The sequence below is a fragment of the Trachemys scripta genome, chromosome 12 (assembly GCF_013100865.1).
Source record: "Trachemys scripta elegans isolate TJP31775 chromosome 12, CAS_Tse_1.0, whole genome shotgun sequence".
In the NCBI taxonomy this organism is placed as follows: Eukaryota; Metazoa; Chordata; order Testudines; family Emydidae; genus Trachemys; species Trachemys scripta.
This window is the reverse complement of record NC_048309.1, coordinates 16,446,078-16,461,602: the sequence shown is the minus strand read 5'-3', so window position 1 is coordinate 16,461,602 and position 15,525 is coordinate 16,446,078. Positions and strand designations below refer to the sequence as shown.

The 15,525-nt window shown below is 41.7% G+C and overlaps 1 protein-coding gene across 2 annotated transcripts in view; it reads left to right on the top strand.

Annotated features, from left to right (window-relative positions):
- The window catches only part of SLC9A8 (solute carrier family 9 member A8), a 44,967-nt gene extending 34,658 nt beyond the window's left edge, over nucleotides 1–10,309 (top strand). The window contains exons 11-16 of one of the 2 annotated variants that reach the window (XM_034787040.1): nucleotides 78–194; nucleotides 1,915–1,997; nucleotides 3,574–3,685; nucleotides 4,160–4,380; nucleotides 6,872–7,018; nucleotides 8,347–10,309. In XM_034787040.1, the coding sequence (XP_034642931.1) occupies nucleotides 78–194; nucleotides 1,915–1,997; nucleotides 3,574–3,685; nucleotides 4,160–4,380; nucleotides 6,872–7,018; nucleotides 8,347–8,454 (788 nt within the window). In that variant the 3' untranslated portion in view covers nucleotides 8,455–10,309. Of the gene's footprint in view, nucleotides 1–77; nucleotides 195–1,914; nucleotides 1,998–3,573; nucleotides 3,686–4,159; nucleotides 4,381–6,871; nucleotides 7,019–8,346 lie in introns of those variants that run through there. The other variant, XM_034787042.1, reaches the window with a different exon arrangement.
- The last annotated feature ends 5,216 nt before the right edge of the window (nucleotides 10,310–15,525 follow it).

Genomic DNA, 15,525 nt, shown 5'->3' with positions numbered 1-15,525 from the left:
AAGTAGGCAGTGTTTGTAAAGTTCCATATGAATGTTAAGTATTATTCTGCTGTTTGACAGTTGCACTGTATCCACAGGTATCATGGCAATCCTGTTCTCTGGCATTGTGATGTCTCACTACACACACCATAACCTTTCCCCCGTTACACAGATCCTAATGCAACAGACACTGAGAGCCGTTGCTTTCATGTGTGGTAGGTACTACCTTTAGCTTGAGCCTAATATCCATTAGATTAATATTTGTTTTGTATGAAAGGAAGATTCTGTTAGGGTCAGGAGGGAAGGCTGAGTGATCCTCTAGCCAGTCGTATATCAGTACTACATGTCTCTACCAACACACTTACTACTATGAAGGCTGCCAGGTAGTCTAAAGTCACCTTTACTGACATATTGGGTAAGCTATACAGTAAATCTTCTCCCTCCCACATCCTTCAGTCCAAGCTCTAGCAAAGACTTGACACACAATTGAGAACCAAATAGATCTTCTTGCCTCCTTTTCCCCTCTGGCCTAGTTTCAGTTGAAGGAGACTTGAACATGTCCCTATTTTTAAAATGGTTTTGGATATAAAGAAGCTATTTGAAAAAATAATAGTGTTTCAGACATTGGCAAAGATTAATAGGTATCTCCAGTCAAACCGCCCGGAGCAATGCAATTGGTAGCCTTTCCTTTTTTTCCTGTTGGCCAAACTTGTGAGGAAGAAAGGGAGAAGATTCTGCATCACAATATAAACTTACGTTTAAGGGCACCTGCATGATACCATACCTTTGTGCAAGAGGAATAGCAGAGTATGTCTACACTACCTGCCGGATCGGCGGGTAGCGATCGATCTATCGGGGATCGATTTATCGTGTGTAGTGTAGATGCGATAAATCGATCCCCGATCGCTCTCCCGTCGACTGCTGAACTCCAGCAGTGCGAGAGGCAAAAGCAAAGTTGACTGGGGAGCCACGGCCGTCAATCCCGCGCCGCAAGGCCGCGAAGTAAGTAATTTTAATTCCATCTAAGATACGTCAACTTCAACTACGCTATTCTCGTAGCTGAAGTTGCGTATCTTAGATTGATTTCTCTCCCCCCTTCCCCCCCGCGCCAGTGTAGACCAGGTCTCAGTGTCTCTGTCTCTCTTCCTAACAAAGAGCCCGCTTTGCTAGAACTAGATCAGCTGAAAATGCAGTAATCATATACATGCAAAGTCTAATCATTTTAAAACACATTGAATGTTCTAAATAGCATATTGACTTTGTGCTTCAGAAATAAAGTGACATTATGAAAATGCCTTAGTAATTGTTAATGGCACTATCGGAGACATTTGTAAAAATAACTTCCATGTGTTGTTAGAACAATATATTTGCTTGTATAATGCAGTATTTTAATTTATCATGCAAAGCATTAAGAAGTGCAGTAATTTAGTAAGATTTAAATAATTATGCATGTAACTTTATAATCAAATGTTTGACTCAGAATGTTTGAAAGTTCTGTGAGATATTCATTTTTATATAGGGCCTGATCTAAAAAAATCCACTAGGGTCAATGGGCGTCTTTTCATTAACTTCAATGGGCTTTGAAACAGGCCCAAATTCTTCAAGCAGGCAAGCATACCAGTGAAGACATTTTTCAGTAATTTAGGGTAAAATTCTGCTAGCCTTCTTCACGCTGATTAATATTTACTCCTGAAATCAGACTACTCATGGAGTAAGGTGCTGCTCAGTGAGAATAAGGGTGGCAGAATCTGGCCCCTGCATTATGGTAGATATGTCTATTTTGAATCTGGCCTGAGTCGAAGAAGCAGGGAGTGTGTGTGTGCATATATATAATGTATGTAATAGCCTAGTACAGGAGTAGGAAAGGTTGTAGATACCAGCTTTTATTGACCAGCATAGTTTTATTTGAATAACTAAGTTTGATCTCTTTTTCAGAAACCTGTGTTTTTGCATTTCTTGGTCTGTCCATTTTTAGTTTTCCTCACAAGTTTGAAATGTCCTTTGTCATCTGGTGCATAGTAAGTATTTACTTTCCTCTGAAAGCTTTTAAAACCTTTTACAGTAGTTGTAAAAAAAAAAAAAATTACAGTATTTTTCATGGTCTATAGGGCTCAAGAGTTATGTTTTTACAAAACCTCCTATGTTTATTTTCATAAAATATTCTCAGGCTATTTATATATTGTACATCATGCACCCAGAATCCCCAGCAGTGAAATGAAATTAACTATTTCTTCTGATTGTCCACACGACTTTGGCATGGATTTCTAAGAGCATATTTTAAGGAATTCTAGTGTAGCTAGTGCAGCTTGTGTGTATGAGATTATTTGAAAAGACCTGAGGAATCCCTGCTTGAGTCTGACTTTCAGTCAGATTTATTAAAATAGCACCTTTTCAGAAGTCCCAAAGGGTGGAAAGATTATGAGGGGAGCACTTCTTCTCTACGTAACATTTTAAGTTCCTGAATTTTTTACATATTTTAATTATAAAGTAAAAGAAATAAATGATACTTTAGATTATGCCTCACACGAGGATAACGTGCCTGTTACTATTATCATAATATCAGTTTACAAATGCATAACATGCTCCCCTTTCACAGAGGGAAAAGAACAAAATATTAATCCACAGTGGGGCTGGCCTAGAGGGTAGCACCAGATGCTACCACATTTGCGTGTATACTTCAGAAGCGCCCTTGTTCTGCCATGAGAGACGTTGAGGTGTTGGTCTCATCTGTGGGAGCTGAGAGGCTGCTCTCAATACATTACATTTAACTTCCTCTTCTCACAAGCAGAGTGGCATTTCATTCTCGTTGGAGACTGCCTTCACAGCCCAAAGGCAAAGGCAGTAATTATGGCTGGTTGCCAGCCCTAGGAACTCCCACACGTTCTAGCTCTAGGATATTTATCTTGTCAAGGCATGTTTGTTGCGGTGTTCTTTCATGAGCAGCATTACCGGAACTCCACCTTATTAAGCGGAATTTTCCTTTACATGTGTTGACATTCATTGTGTAGAAGAAAATTATCCTCAGTTCTCATAATTCTATTTGCATATATTGGGTATGTTCTTTTATAATGATTTCTGGGAAGTGCTGAGGGACTGAATTATAACCAGCTGTTTGGCTTTCCGCCCGTTTCTCTGAGGCACTGGCCTATGGGGAGGCAGCAGAAATTTCTGCTTGCCTTTCAGCTGCTCCACAAATGATTAAAGGAGCTGGACTGCTTTTGGGGGGCTATCAGAGGCACTCAACCTGCACTCAAATGAATCCCTGGGTTTTTTGGAATGCCCTCTTGGCTTTCAATTCACTTGTCATTTGTAAAACAGCATCTGGTAACTTTTTCAATTATTTCTATAGTCTCTCTGTAATGAGTTTTAGTTCCAGTGACTCGGTGTTTGAAAATGTAAGCTCCACATTGACCTATGCTGAGCAATTGCTTTAAGTTGGATTACCAGTATAGCTAGTTATGAGGCATGTATGTTGAGAGTAATACATTACCTTAACTATTCACAAACTGGTTACAATTTATACTGCTCTATAGAGAATGGATCTAATGCATTAAATAGCCTTTAACTCGTTATCTAATTTGTTGCTGTTAACAGGTACTTGTCCTGTTTGGCAGAGCAGTGAATATTTTTCCTCTCTCTTACCTGCTCAACTTCTTTCGTGATCATAAAATCACCCCCAAAATGATGTTCATCATGTGGTTTAGTGGTAAGTCTAAGCTTGGAGTTTATAGCATAGTGTATCAATAGTAGGTGCTGCTCTGCATAATATTGTGCCTCTGTCTATGGTGCAAATGCTAAATAGGCATTTGTGTCCTTCTCAAATCTACATGCAGCAGCAATGCTATGTTTTCCCTATGCAGGTGAGCCAGGCAGTAAAGAGCCCAGTCCGGGAAAGTGTACAAAGACTGCCTTTAAAATAGCCTGATTTTAGGGACCTAATAGCTTGACAGATTTGCATTCAAAAGCTGTAGAGATCTGATTTGTTTAGAAATTCAGATAGGCAATCAAATGCTAGGGTGATGGGCACAGCATACGAACCTAGATAGCCTTAAAACATGAAATAGGTTTAGAAGAAGAGACTTCTAATAGGTTGAACATCATGTTCATTTATAAGGATACAGAGGCCAAATCTTGCTGTTGATGTAGTTTTTATTCTTGGTTTATAATCCTCTCTGATCAGGTTTACGTGGGGCAATTCCATATGCCCTGAGCCTCCATTTGGGCTTGGAGCCAATAGAAAAGCGGCAGCTCATTGGGACCACAACTATCATTATTGTGCTATTCACAATTTTATTGTTGGGTGGAGGAACCATGCCCCTTATCAGACTGATTGATATTGAGGATTCTAAAGCGCGAAGAAGGAACAAGAAGGATATTAACCTCAGCAAGACTGAAAAGATGGTTTGTTCCTTTTATTCTTAATTTTTTTAAATGAATGATCATTGATACTTTTCTTTAATTTTCAAAAAAGATCAATGCATAATAAATATAAAGTGGTACTTTCTGTTGGAAAAAGAGATGAAAGCAAAGAAAGGAGTTTTTAAATTAAGGGCTAAGACAGTGTGGAGGGGCACACAGTTCAGACAGAGACATCCTTTAGGGGAGAATTTGTTTAGGGCAGGGGTTCCCAAACTTAGTTTGCGGCTTGTTCAGGGTAAGTCCCTAGCAGGCCACGAGACACTTTGTTTACCTGAGCGTCTGCAGGTACGGCCGCTCGCAGCTCCCAGTGGCCGCGGTTCGCCATTCCCGACCAATGGGAACTGTGGGAAGTGGTGGCCCAGCCCGCGCCGCTTCCTGCAGCTCCCATTGGTTGGGAACGGCGAACCGCAGCCACTGGGAGCTGCGAGCGGCCGTACCTGTGGACGCTCAGGTAAACAAAGCACCTCATTGCCCGCCAGGGGCTTACCCTGAACAAGCTGCGAGCCAAGTTTGGGAACCCCTTGTTTAGGGGATTCTCTTTATTGTTGGTTTTCAACTTGTGGTCAAGATAGTTAAGTCCAAAGCTGACTGTGAAAAGTTACAAAGGGTTCTAGTAATTCTACCCCTGTCAGTCCCAGGATATTAGAGAGACAAAGTGGGTGAGGTAATATCTTTTATTGAACCAACTTCTGTTGGTGAGAGAGACAAGCTTTCGAGCCACAGAGAGCTCTTTAGGTCACTATTATAGTGACCATAATGCCACTATATATATAAAAAAAAAACCTGAGGGAAAGCTTGTCTCTCTCACCAACAGAAGTTGGTCCAGATGAAATTCCATGTTGATAAGTGCAAAACAGTGCACATCGGAAAACATAATCCCAACTGTACACACCAAATGATGATCTCTACATTAGCTGTTACTACTCAAGAAAGAGATCTTGGAGTCATTGTGGATAGGTCTCTGAAAACATCTGCTCAATGTGTAGTGGCAGTCAAAAAAGCTAACAGAACGTTAGGAACCATTAGGAAAGGGATAGATAAGATAGAAAATACCATAATGTCACTATATAAATCCATGGTATGCCCACACCTTGAATACTACATGCAGTTCTGGTCAGCCATCTCAAAAAAGATATATTAGAATTGGAAAAGGTACACAGAGGGGCAGCAAAAATGCTTAGGGATATGAAACTGCTTCTATCTGAGGATAGATTAAAAAGTCTGGGACTGTTTAACTTGGAAAAGAGACGACTAAAGGGAGATACAATAGAGGTCTGTTAGATCATGAGTGGTGTGAAGAAAGTGAATAAGGAAGTGTTATTTACCCCTTCACATAACACGGGAGCCAGGGATCACCCAATTACATTAATAGGCAGCTGGTTTAAAAACAAAAACACTTAAGGATGAACCTCTTCACACAATGCAGAGTCAACCTGTGGAACTTGTTACCAAGTTATGTTGTGAAGGCCAAAATATAATTGGGTTAAAAAAAGAACTAGATAAGTTCATGGAGGATTGGTCCATCAATGGCTATTAGCCAAGATAGCAAGGGATGCAGCCCCATACTCTGTGTCACTAAACCTCTGACTGCCAGAAGCTGGGACTGGACAACAGGGGATGAATCACTCGACAATTGCCCTGTTCTGGCCATTCCCTGTGAAGTATCTAGCATTTGCCACTGTCAGAAGACAGGATATTGAGCTAGATGGACCATTGGTCTGACCCAGTGTGGCTGTTCTTATGAAAATACACTAAGGGATAAAACCTTGTCATCAGGGCCGGCTCTGGCTTTTTGGCCGCCCCAAGCGGTGCGGCCGGAGCACAGGTGCAGGGGGACTGGCTTGGGGGAGGGGAGAGAGAAGGAGCGGGCGGGAGAGAAAGAGAAGGGGGTGGCCAGGGCTACAGCAGGGGCGCTGCCACGCGGCCCCTCCCGATGTGCTTCCGCCTGCCGCGAGGGCTCTGCTCCGGTCGGCGGGGAGGGAAGGAAGAGGACTGCCTCTGGTTCTCGGCGCCGCTGCCCCCTACAGGGCGGCCGGAGCGGAACAAAAAAAAAAAGCGGCCGTGCCGCCCTAGCATTGGGCAGAAGGCCGCCTCGAACAATCTGCCGCCCCAAGCACCAGCTGAGCAAGCCCTGCTTGTCATTTTAAAATATTGTAAAAGCATTACTAAACCAACATTTATGTGAGTAACTCTATTGAAAATGTAGGGATCTAAAGTAATGACTATAACCCAATCTAATTACAAATAGATCAGCACAAAATAAAGTAACCCCCATGGAAACACAGGCAAGATTCAGGATGGACTAAGTCATATACAAATCGATAATAGCTAGTCCCGTGTTGCTGAGGGAGGCCACTGGCACCTCAATCATGAGAGGCAGGTGAAAGTTGTTTAAAGGAACAAGTTCAAAACAAAAGCAAAAGGTGCAGTGGTCAGATTTATAAGGTTATTCCAAAATGTCTGATCTTTTTAGGGTAATACCATTGAATCTGAACATTTATCAGAACTCACAGAGGAAGAGTATGAAGCCCACTACATAAAGCGCCAGGATCTCAAAGGCTTTATGTGGCTTGATGCCAGGTATTTGAATCCGTTCTTCACAAGGCGGCTCACACAGGAGGTGGGTTCTGCTTGTTTTGTTGTTCTGTGGTAAGTGTTGGCATAGTATTTTGTGGAATTCCATTCAAAGGCTTGCAACTTCTGAGTTGGGCATAGTGAGGTGACCAGTCTTACTTGTTTATTGAGAGTTGACTGCCTTGTAAAATGCTAATTTGATTTAAGTTATCACTTTTCATGGCTTCCAAAGTTTGTAATAAATGTACAGAAGTGTGAGCTTTTATTAAACTCTTCTTTAATGTTACAGACTAAGATACCTATATCAACAGTTTGGTTACTAAACTTAGGCTTAGTAGACTTTTGTGCCTAAAAATGGAAGCATCAGACCTGGCAAAGCTAAAATGTTAGTGTAAAATGTTGCCCACACACATGCATGCTTTTTAAAAACCCTATGGCACAAGCAGGTGCAGTACTGGTTATACCCAGGACCCCGTGTATATTGGAGCTGTGGGATTTTGCTGTAGAATTCACCCCTTGTCACAGAGTTGTGCACTGGAATTGCAGCTCTCACTTAAAAAGTTTCTGCTCCTTCTCCTTGTGAAGAGAACTTTGAAACTGTGACTCGAAAGCAACCTGATGCCTCTGCTTCAGGCTCTCTACAAATTATGACAGAGGTGTGAACTGCTCTACTCTTCTCACTCTGAGCCCCGTAGACTCTGGGATTCTGCGGCCACAGATTGGGCATTTTTCCCCACATGCTGTGGAATTCAGCATTTTTTGTTGCAGAATTCACCGTTTTGCTGCACCGGGCATGTTTTATTTTGTCTCTGGGCCCTGGTAAACCTGCTTTCAGGCTACTTCTTGCTCTGCGCCTTTCCCTGCAAGAGAAAATTAATTAGATTCCAGGGCATGCTCCCTGCACTGTTCCATAGAACCAGGCAGTGCGGGGGTTGGGAAACCAGAGCTAGAGTCCACCTTGTGCCAGGGAGCCAGAATATAGGCTGCCGGGAGAACAGAGCAGCATCCAAGGCCTGGGAAGATGGAATGAGCCACTGAAGCTGACTACAAGCTTCCTGCTTCAACCTGACGTACATACAAAGAAAGGCGATTCAGAGCCAGGCCACCCAGAAGACATTACTGCTGACAGCTCAGCTCTGTGGGCCTCTGGAGAACACGGTGGGGAAAAGTCTGCCATCAGAAATAATCGTTGCTGAAAATAAGCACTGACGGATTGTACGTTGATGTTTATTTTCCACTGTGAGCATAACTGTGTCTACGCTTAGGGACAGGAGCGATAGGAATGAAGGGTATTTAATGAAGATATAGTAAATCGTCACTCTCACTCACACAGTGCTGTATCTAAACAGCAATTTTGATTTCCTTTTGCCTTAGGACCTACATCATGGACGCATACAGATGAAAAGTCTCACCAACAAATGGTATGAAGAGGTGCGACAAGGACCCTCAGGGTCTGAAGATGATGAACAGGAGCTGCTATAGCAGGCTAGAGGAGGAGGATTGTAACGAGTTTATCATAGAGCACCAAAAACTAGATTTAAGTAACAAAAGATTCTGACTGTACAAAAGCCCAGGGGTATTAAGAATGAAGACTTCCCACTGCAGGTCCCACCATGTGCTGTTGTACTTAGGTTTCACAGAACCATATACACTGTACTTCATAAGACCGGTCGCTGCAGGACCCCCCCTACAGTAACACAAAAGCAGAATGTGGGCGGAGGATAGAGCTGTACCTTTTAATTCTGAATATCACAGCACTTGTAAGTTTCACTTAGCCCATTCAAAACTGCATTGAAATAACCTTGAAGAAGAGTGTCGTCCATTCTGATGTAAGCTGTAAATGCATGTTACAATACAGGTTCCATAATACGGCTCCACAAAACAGAATGAGTTGCACTTTATTGTATACTTTAATACTCATTCATATCTTGGGGAGTCATGATGGTTTATACTGTGAATTTGTGCCAATCAGAATAATTGAATCTTTGTCTGGACCAAAACTGTAATTTGCATATTATGGATCCAGAATGCATAGTGAGCCCCCAGACAAGAAGCAGATGTTGTGCATGGACAAAAGCACCAGAATCTTTTAAATACTCTGTGTGTCTGCCATTGTTGTTTTTTTAATGTTGAAATGACTTAATCCACAGTACTTGACATTGCCTAAAGTGTGTTTTTAAATGAGAAAGCGTAGAACTGGATTTGAAATCCATAAATTTTTTTACTTATCCCCCCACCACACACACACACACTCCTGTAACTTATAAATAGTTACACTTTTTTAACAAAAATTATAATAAAAAAGGTTGCTTCTAGCTACAGGCTTTGAATCTCAGGAAGCAGCCGTTTTTGCTTTGCCTAAATTCCTAAAATATCCCTAACACGCCTGAGGGTTCATGAGGAATGTAGGGAGGTTTTTAAATTCTAGGGGCATCAGTAGCAGGCTTTTCCATATAGTTTTTTTGGAAACACAGAAAAAGCCCCCAGAAAACCTAACCCAGCGGTGGAAGATTGCTGCAGCATCCTCTGTTGGGAAATGCCAGACATTTAGCAGTCCATTAAGTTGTCCTGCTACTTTAATTTTTTTATGGTCATAGTAGTGTGTAAAAATGATCAGCACTGTTTTGCTTTTCCCACATGCAATGGACCATTTGTTCAGAACTGCACACACACAAGTGTGCACTGTTTCATGGTGCACATTACTGTGTTTCAGCTACAGTAAATACAAATTTTTATTGCCTAGTTGGTCATTTGCACATGCTTTAAAAAAAAAAAAAACTTTACTGAGCATTTTCAATCATGGATCTATTGTATTTTTTCTGGACAAATAAAGGACACTTCAGGAATGTGTTCAAAAAGCATAAATGCTCAAAATCCTAAATATGGATTGACTTACCAGTTTTTCATATGTGTGTGTGTTTGAAAGCTAGTCCTGATGTTTAAGAAAAAAAAGTGCAGCTGTTTCTGGCTAATCTCTCTGGTGAGCATTCTGTACTTTCGAGCCACCATTAGTGGTATCTGCATCCCCTAAATCAATACAGATTAAGGTGAATAGGGAAGTGAATTAAAGTTTTGGTTCCCTTTTCTACATACCCACTTTGAAACAAGTCTAGTGGCCGCACTCGAAGCTGGCAGCTTTCCAACAGCTGTAAATTAGACATGCTAAAGTTCGGCATTGATATCTGATGAATTTAGCTTTGAAGCAGAGCATTACTAAATATGTGGGCCTCCTAAAGCTATGCCCCATGCAGAAGCAGAACTGTTAGAGAATGTGCTCTCACCAATGAGGGAGACAATGTGTGATTTGCATGATGCTGCCATTAAAAGGTTGATTGTATAGTCCAGCCCTCCTCACTTTAATTTCAGACTCAATTCTGCATTTTCACTTGAAAACTAATTAATCTTACTAGGAAAGAACACTTTTTTGGGGGTAACAAATCAAGAAACCTCTCTCTGCTAATCAACCATGACATGCACTTTATTTCCTACCCTTGTACGTGAACAGAATTTGGCTTCATGCTTTATAGAACTGGAACATGCTGCGTAATGTGAGCATGAAGGGGAATGAACTCAGATTATTTCCAGTGTTGAGTACTGAAGAATCACATCTTGCTTGTTGTTTGGGAGGAGAACAGATCTGTAAAGAATCATACTAACCAGGCTGAAGGAAACTCTAATATTAGATCTTTGTTCCTAGTTCAGAGTTAGGGGTATATGCTTGAAAACATTTTTTAGGATGTGCAAATGCTAGCTGCAGTACTATAAGGTAGGGGTGTGTGATAGAGAGCGAGAAAAATGTAAATTCCACTTTATAATACAGCTATTTCCTCAGGTGCCCATCCAGAGTACGCGCCCGTTTGTATGGTTTTTTATGGGATGTCACACTTGCTCACGAAGAATAGTTTAAGCTGTGGGGGCTAGGAACCTTTTGAGGTTGCTGAGTATATGAGGATCGCTTTGCCAGATGCATATGCTCTTGGCTTACAGGAGAATGGTAGAAATTGTGGTGTTGGTTTTTTTTTTAAAGACAGGTGAGACCCAGCTTTCCCCGTTCAAACAATGGGCTGCGTGTTAGACAGCAGTTTCTGTTGTTTTGATGCACTATGGTAACTAAATAATTGAGGTTAATTGTCAGTTCTTGGAGGTATTTTTGCATCCTTGAGATGTCAATCATTTCAGCTTTCTAGTAATAAATAGCAGCTATTGTCCTGATTTACCTGTTCCTAAGAATTGTGTGGTGTAGAACACAATGGTACCAATTCTTGGCTACGCCTGCATAGTGCATTGTGCACCTCCAGATGGAGCAGGAGAGCTGCAAAGACAGTTTTAAGTCACTCTGTGCTCCCTTTGTGCCAGACATAACTTAGGGCACCCTGAAGGCAGCTTTAAGATACGCTGGCTGCCAAGAGCCCCAAGGGACTGTTATGGCACCCAGGGACTGCCAAGGTTTAGGGAAGTCTTGGCCATACCTCTTGTTCTGTAGACATTCCACAGGTTAGCTGTGGAGAGAAGGATTGGCACGTGAGCTGCTATGTTGCCTCTTGCACCACTGAAGTCCCCTGATTGCCCTGTGGCCATTAGGATGGGTTTAGAGCCACTTTGTAATGGTGATGCAACATAAAACAGCCGAAGATTAGAGCCACTGTTCTCAGTTAGCTAGTTATTTCACTGAAAGACAAGGCAATCTATAAAATGAATGAATGTTCTATGCTAATATATTGGACTTTTGTGGAAGTTAGAGATCATGATAAATTGATCATTTCCTGCCCTCTGCTGGTAATTTTTGAAAATACAGTTGGATCTAAATTAGGAAACATTTGCTGCGAATAATTTAATACACATTAAATGGATGCAATGAACTGATATTTTCTGAATTAACGAAAGCAGCCTGAAACTCCTAATTTCAAGGCATATTTACTTTATTTAAATGTAAAAAGCAATGGTGCAAAAGCTTTAACAATGAGATCCTATTTAGTGGATTTATCAAAGACTTGCATCTGAGAGGAAAGGATGGGTTTGTGGTTAAGGCACATCACTGGGGAGTCAGGACTCCTGGGTTCTAGTCTAGCTTTGCTGCAGACTCACTGTGTGACTCTCAGGCAAGCCAGTTAGCCTTTGTGTGCCTCAGTTTCGTTAGCTTATTCTGATTTTTCTTCATTTGTGCTTTAGGATTGTAATCATTTCAGAGATCTGTTTGTCAGCCATGACCCACCACTGCCCAGCTCTTTGTCCATTTGCAGGACTATAGAACTGAGGTGCCACTTCGGGTAATATTTGAGAGCTTCAGAGACACTGAGGCAGGCTTTGTGTGAACCATTCTGAACATCATGTTTTAGTCTTGCTTCTTGCAGTAACTGGGTTTTTCTCTGACCACAAGACAAGACAGGGAAGAACCCAGTTCTGACACTTTATGGTGATGACTGATTTGTAGGTTCATTTATAAATGTGTTGGCTTTTCTGTGGCATTGATCACTCTATTGTGGGCAGCTCAAACATGAACAGATTTATCTTTACAACACTTCTGTGAGGAAGGCCTGTATTATTACTCCCTTTTCACAGAGGGAACCGAATTACAGAGAGATCAGTGGCTTGCACAGGGTGCCACACAATGGCTGTGGCAGAGTAGTGAATTGAATCCAATTCCCAGTCCGATACCACAACTGCAACCCCATCATTCTGCTGGGATCTCAACTTTGAGTAGCTTTCATTTGAAAAGGGAGCAGAAATCATGTTTAAATGGAGACTGTCAAGGTGCAATGATGAAGAGAATGTCCTCTCACCTTTTGAGAGCACTGTTAAGATCTGCCTCAAATCCAGTGTTTGCTCGCTTTCTCCAATCATCCTCGTGTGCGTTTGTCTAGTTAGTTCTTGTGCCACTTGCTGACCTTACTTCTGACTACTTCTATCGCTCAATCCAATTTAGTCTGAGTCCTCCTATCACAAATATGAGCAATAGGTCTTGGAATAAGATCAGGGTTATAAACGTGTTTGCTAAAAGGGTGGTACATGAGGGCAGGTGTCTGAATGTAGGGAGTATCATTCTTGCCAAGTTGACACAAGCAGGCTAACAATTCTCAGCTAACAGCTTTTCTTTACAATTGGGCATGTCTCTCTGAACAGCCTGTTTCATGGTCCATAGATAAAGGATTCTGTAGCATCAACAGAAAAGTTTGAGCCAAAAGCTAGGATTTGCTTCTCCTCCATGTACCACCAGAAATTACATTCTAGCAACATAAAGACATTGAGACTGCCATTGCTGTAAAAAAAAACCCTCTCCACCATACCGAAGACACACAAACGTACAGCTTTTACGAAAAATTCTAAACTGTTGACAGTGATATCCCCTGTCCACCTCCCCCCTGCAACATCCCAAGTCAACCTATGGCCAGATTTCCCTGTCAGTTACACTGGCATAACTCCATTGAATTTGACCACTGTAGAAAGCAGATTCCAGAGCAAAACAGCTGTCCGCTGACAGCACCCTGCCACTGGGCCCTAGACATTCTGATCCAGGTAGCATTAGCAAAAGACCTTTTATACTATCTCTCAGCAATTCTACAGCTCCTGTCATCATAGTAGGTCGGTGTCTGAAGTAGACAGGCCCAATCGGGCTGGGAAGATCAATAGCAAGATCTTGAGTTATAGTTGGAAGGGACTAGGGTGGTTGTGCAATATTGGGAAAATCAATGCAAAAGCCTGTAAATTAATATAACATTTCTGGATAGATTTGGTGTCTCCGTTACCTTGGAGATGAACTGATTGTCACAGTTCCAGCTCGAATGAACAACAATTTACCTTATCACTGCCATGCATTTTATTCAAAGAGGCACGATGAACATTTTGGCTTGGCTGTATTTCAGCGTCAAACATTTCCCATTGCTCAGAGCTTCCACTCGAACTGCTAAAGGAAATGGCTAGCGTGAGTTGCACTATTTTAGCCGTAGAGTTTCTTTGAAGGTGAGCAACGCACATTGCAAGTCAGCTTTCTTGGAGGTGAAGCTGCCCTTGTTGCTTCTATTTAACAGTTTTTAGTAGAAGTTAAGCTCAGTGATCAGTTTTCAAGGGTTAATATTTTTCACAGAGATCACTGATGGACAGGGTGGACAACTGAGAAAACAGTTGGTTAGTCTTGAAAATCAAATGGAGTGGGGAGGGAGCTGGCAAAGGAAGGTTATTTGCACGACTCTGAGATTTCGTAGTCAGAGCTTTGCTGTAAAGCATAAGCACAGAAGGAAACCTGGTCATACAAATACTTTCGCAGCCCCTGCCAACCCTAGCCTCTGTAGTGCTTGGTAAAGCAATATACTAGAGTGAGCTGAATGAAGCCTACAGATAAATAACTTTTTACTGGGTTGGAATCACAGGCTGCCTGTTTTATCTATGCTCAGCAGCTAGTGTATATGAAAAATGTACAGTTATATGCTCACCAAGAGATGCTCAAAACTGAAGCATGATCCTACACTCTCTTCACCCATTTTGTAATGTATCACCAATAAATCCAAAGGGGCATTTGGTTCCTTTCTGTTATGTGTCATTTGAAACTGTTTCTAGAGACGTCCTGTACAAATTCTAGGGGTTCCACTACACCATGTTTCCATGCACTTGTGCACACCTGGGTATTAAATAGCCCACAAACTGTTTTTAAAAAAATGGATCTTGAAAGGCTGCAGTGATTTAAGATAGTCTATGTGAATAGCACTGCTGTATCAGGGTTCATGCTGCAGTGTGTAATCACGTGAATGAGGCTATAACTATATACAACCCCGGCTTTGAAATGAGTAGCTTATCACATTTAAGAATTTACTTTCTAGTTTAATGGAAATTGAGAGAGACATTCTTCTATTGGAGTACACATAGAATCATAGGACTAGAAGGGACCTCAAGAGGTCTTCTAGTCCGGTCCCCTGTACTCAAGGCAGGACCAGTTATTATCTAGACCATCCCTGACAAGTGTTTGTCTAACCTGCTCTTAAAAATCTCGTATGACAGAGATTCCACAACCTCCCGAGGTAATTTATTCCAGTGCTTAACCACCCTGACAGGAAGTTTTGAAGCCCTTTAGAATAAATGGGAACTCATGTCTAAAGCCATGTTCATCTGGTTGAGGATCCACACAAATCTGAATACACAGATTTTAATTATTTGGCTCTGTAACGCTCTGGAGAGATCCAGAGGAGTTGGGATGGGGCAAGGTTCACACCATAATTATTGTATTTAAACTTTGACACTAATGGAACAGGGGAAATAACTACCCCTTCCCCTCATGTCATTTTATTGCATGACCCAGAAGTTCTGCTTTTGATTGTATTTTTGCAACAATAGCCAGTTCTGCTGTGCAACATGTAAAAATTGATCTTTCAGCTGTTGAGCAACACACTATACAATTTTTCGGGTTTTTTTCCCCACTTTCCTTCCCCCCCCCCCCCCCCCGCCCCACTTTGCAGTGAAAAATGAACACCTCCAATGTTGTATATACTTTGAAGGACAAATGGAATCTGGGCTGTGCAAACAAGTTTCTCCAGCACTTTTTAATACAGCTTTAAGTAATTGGTG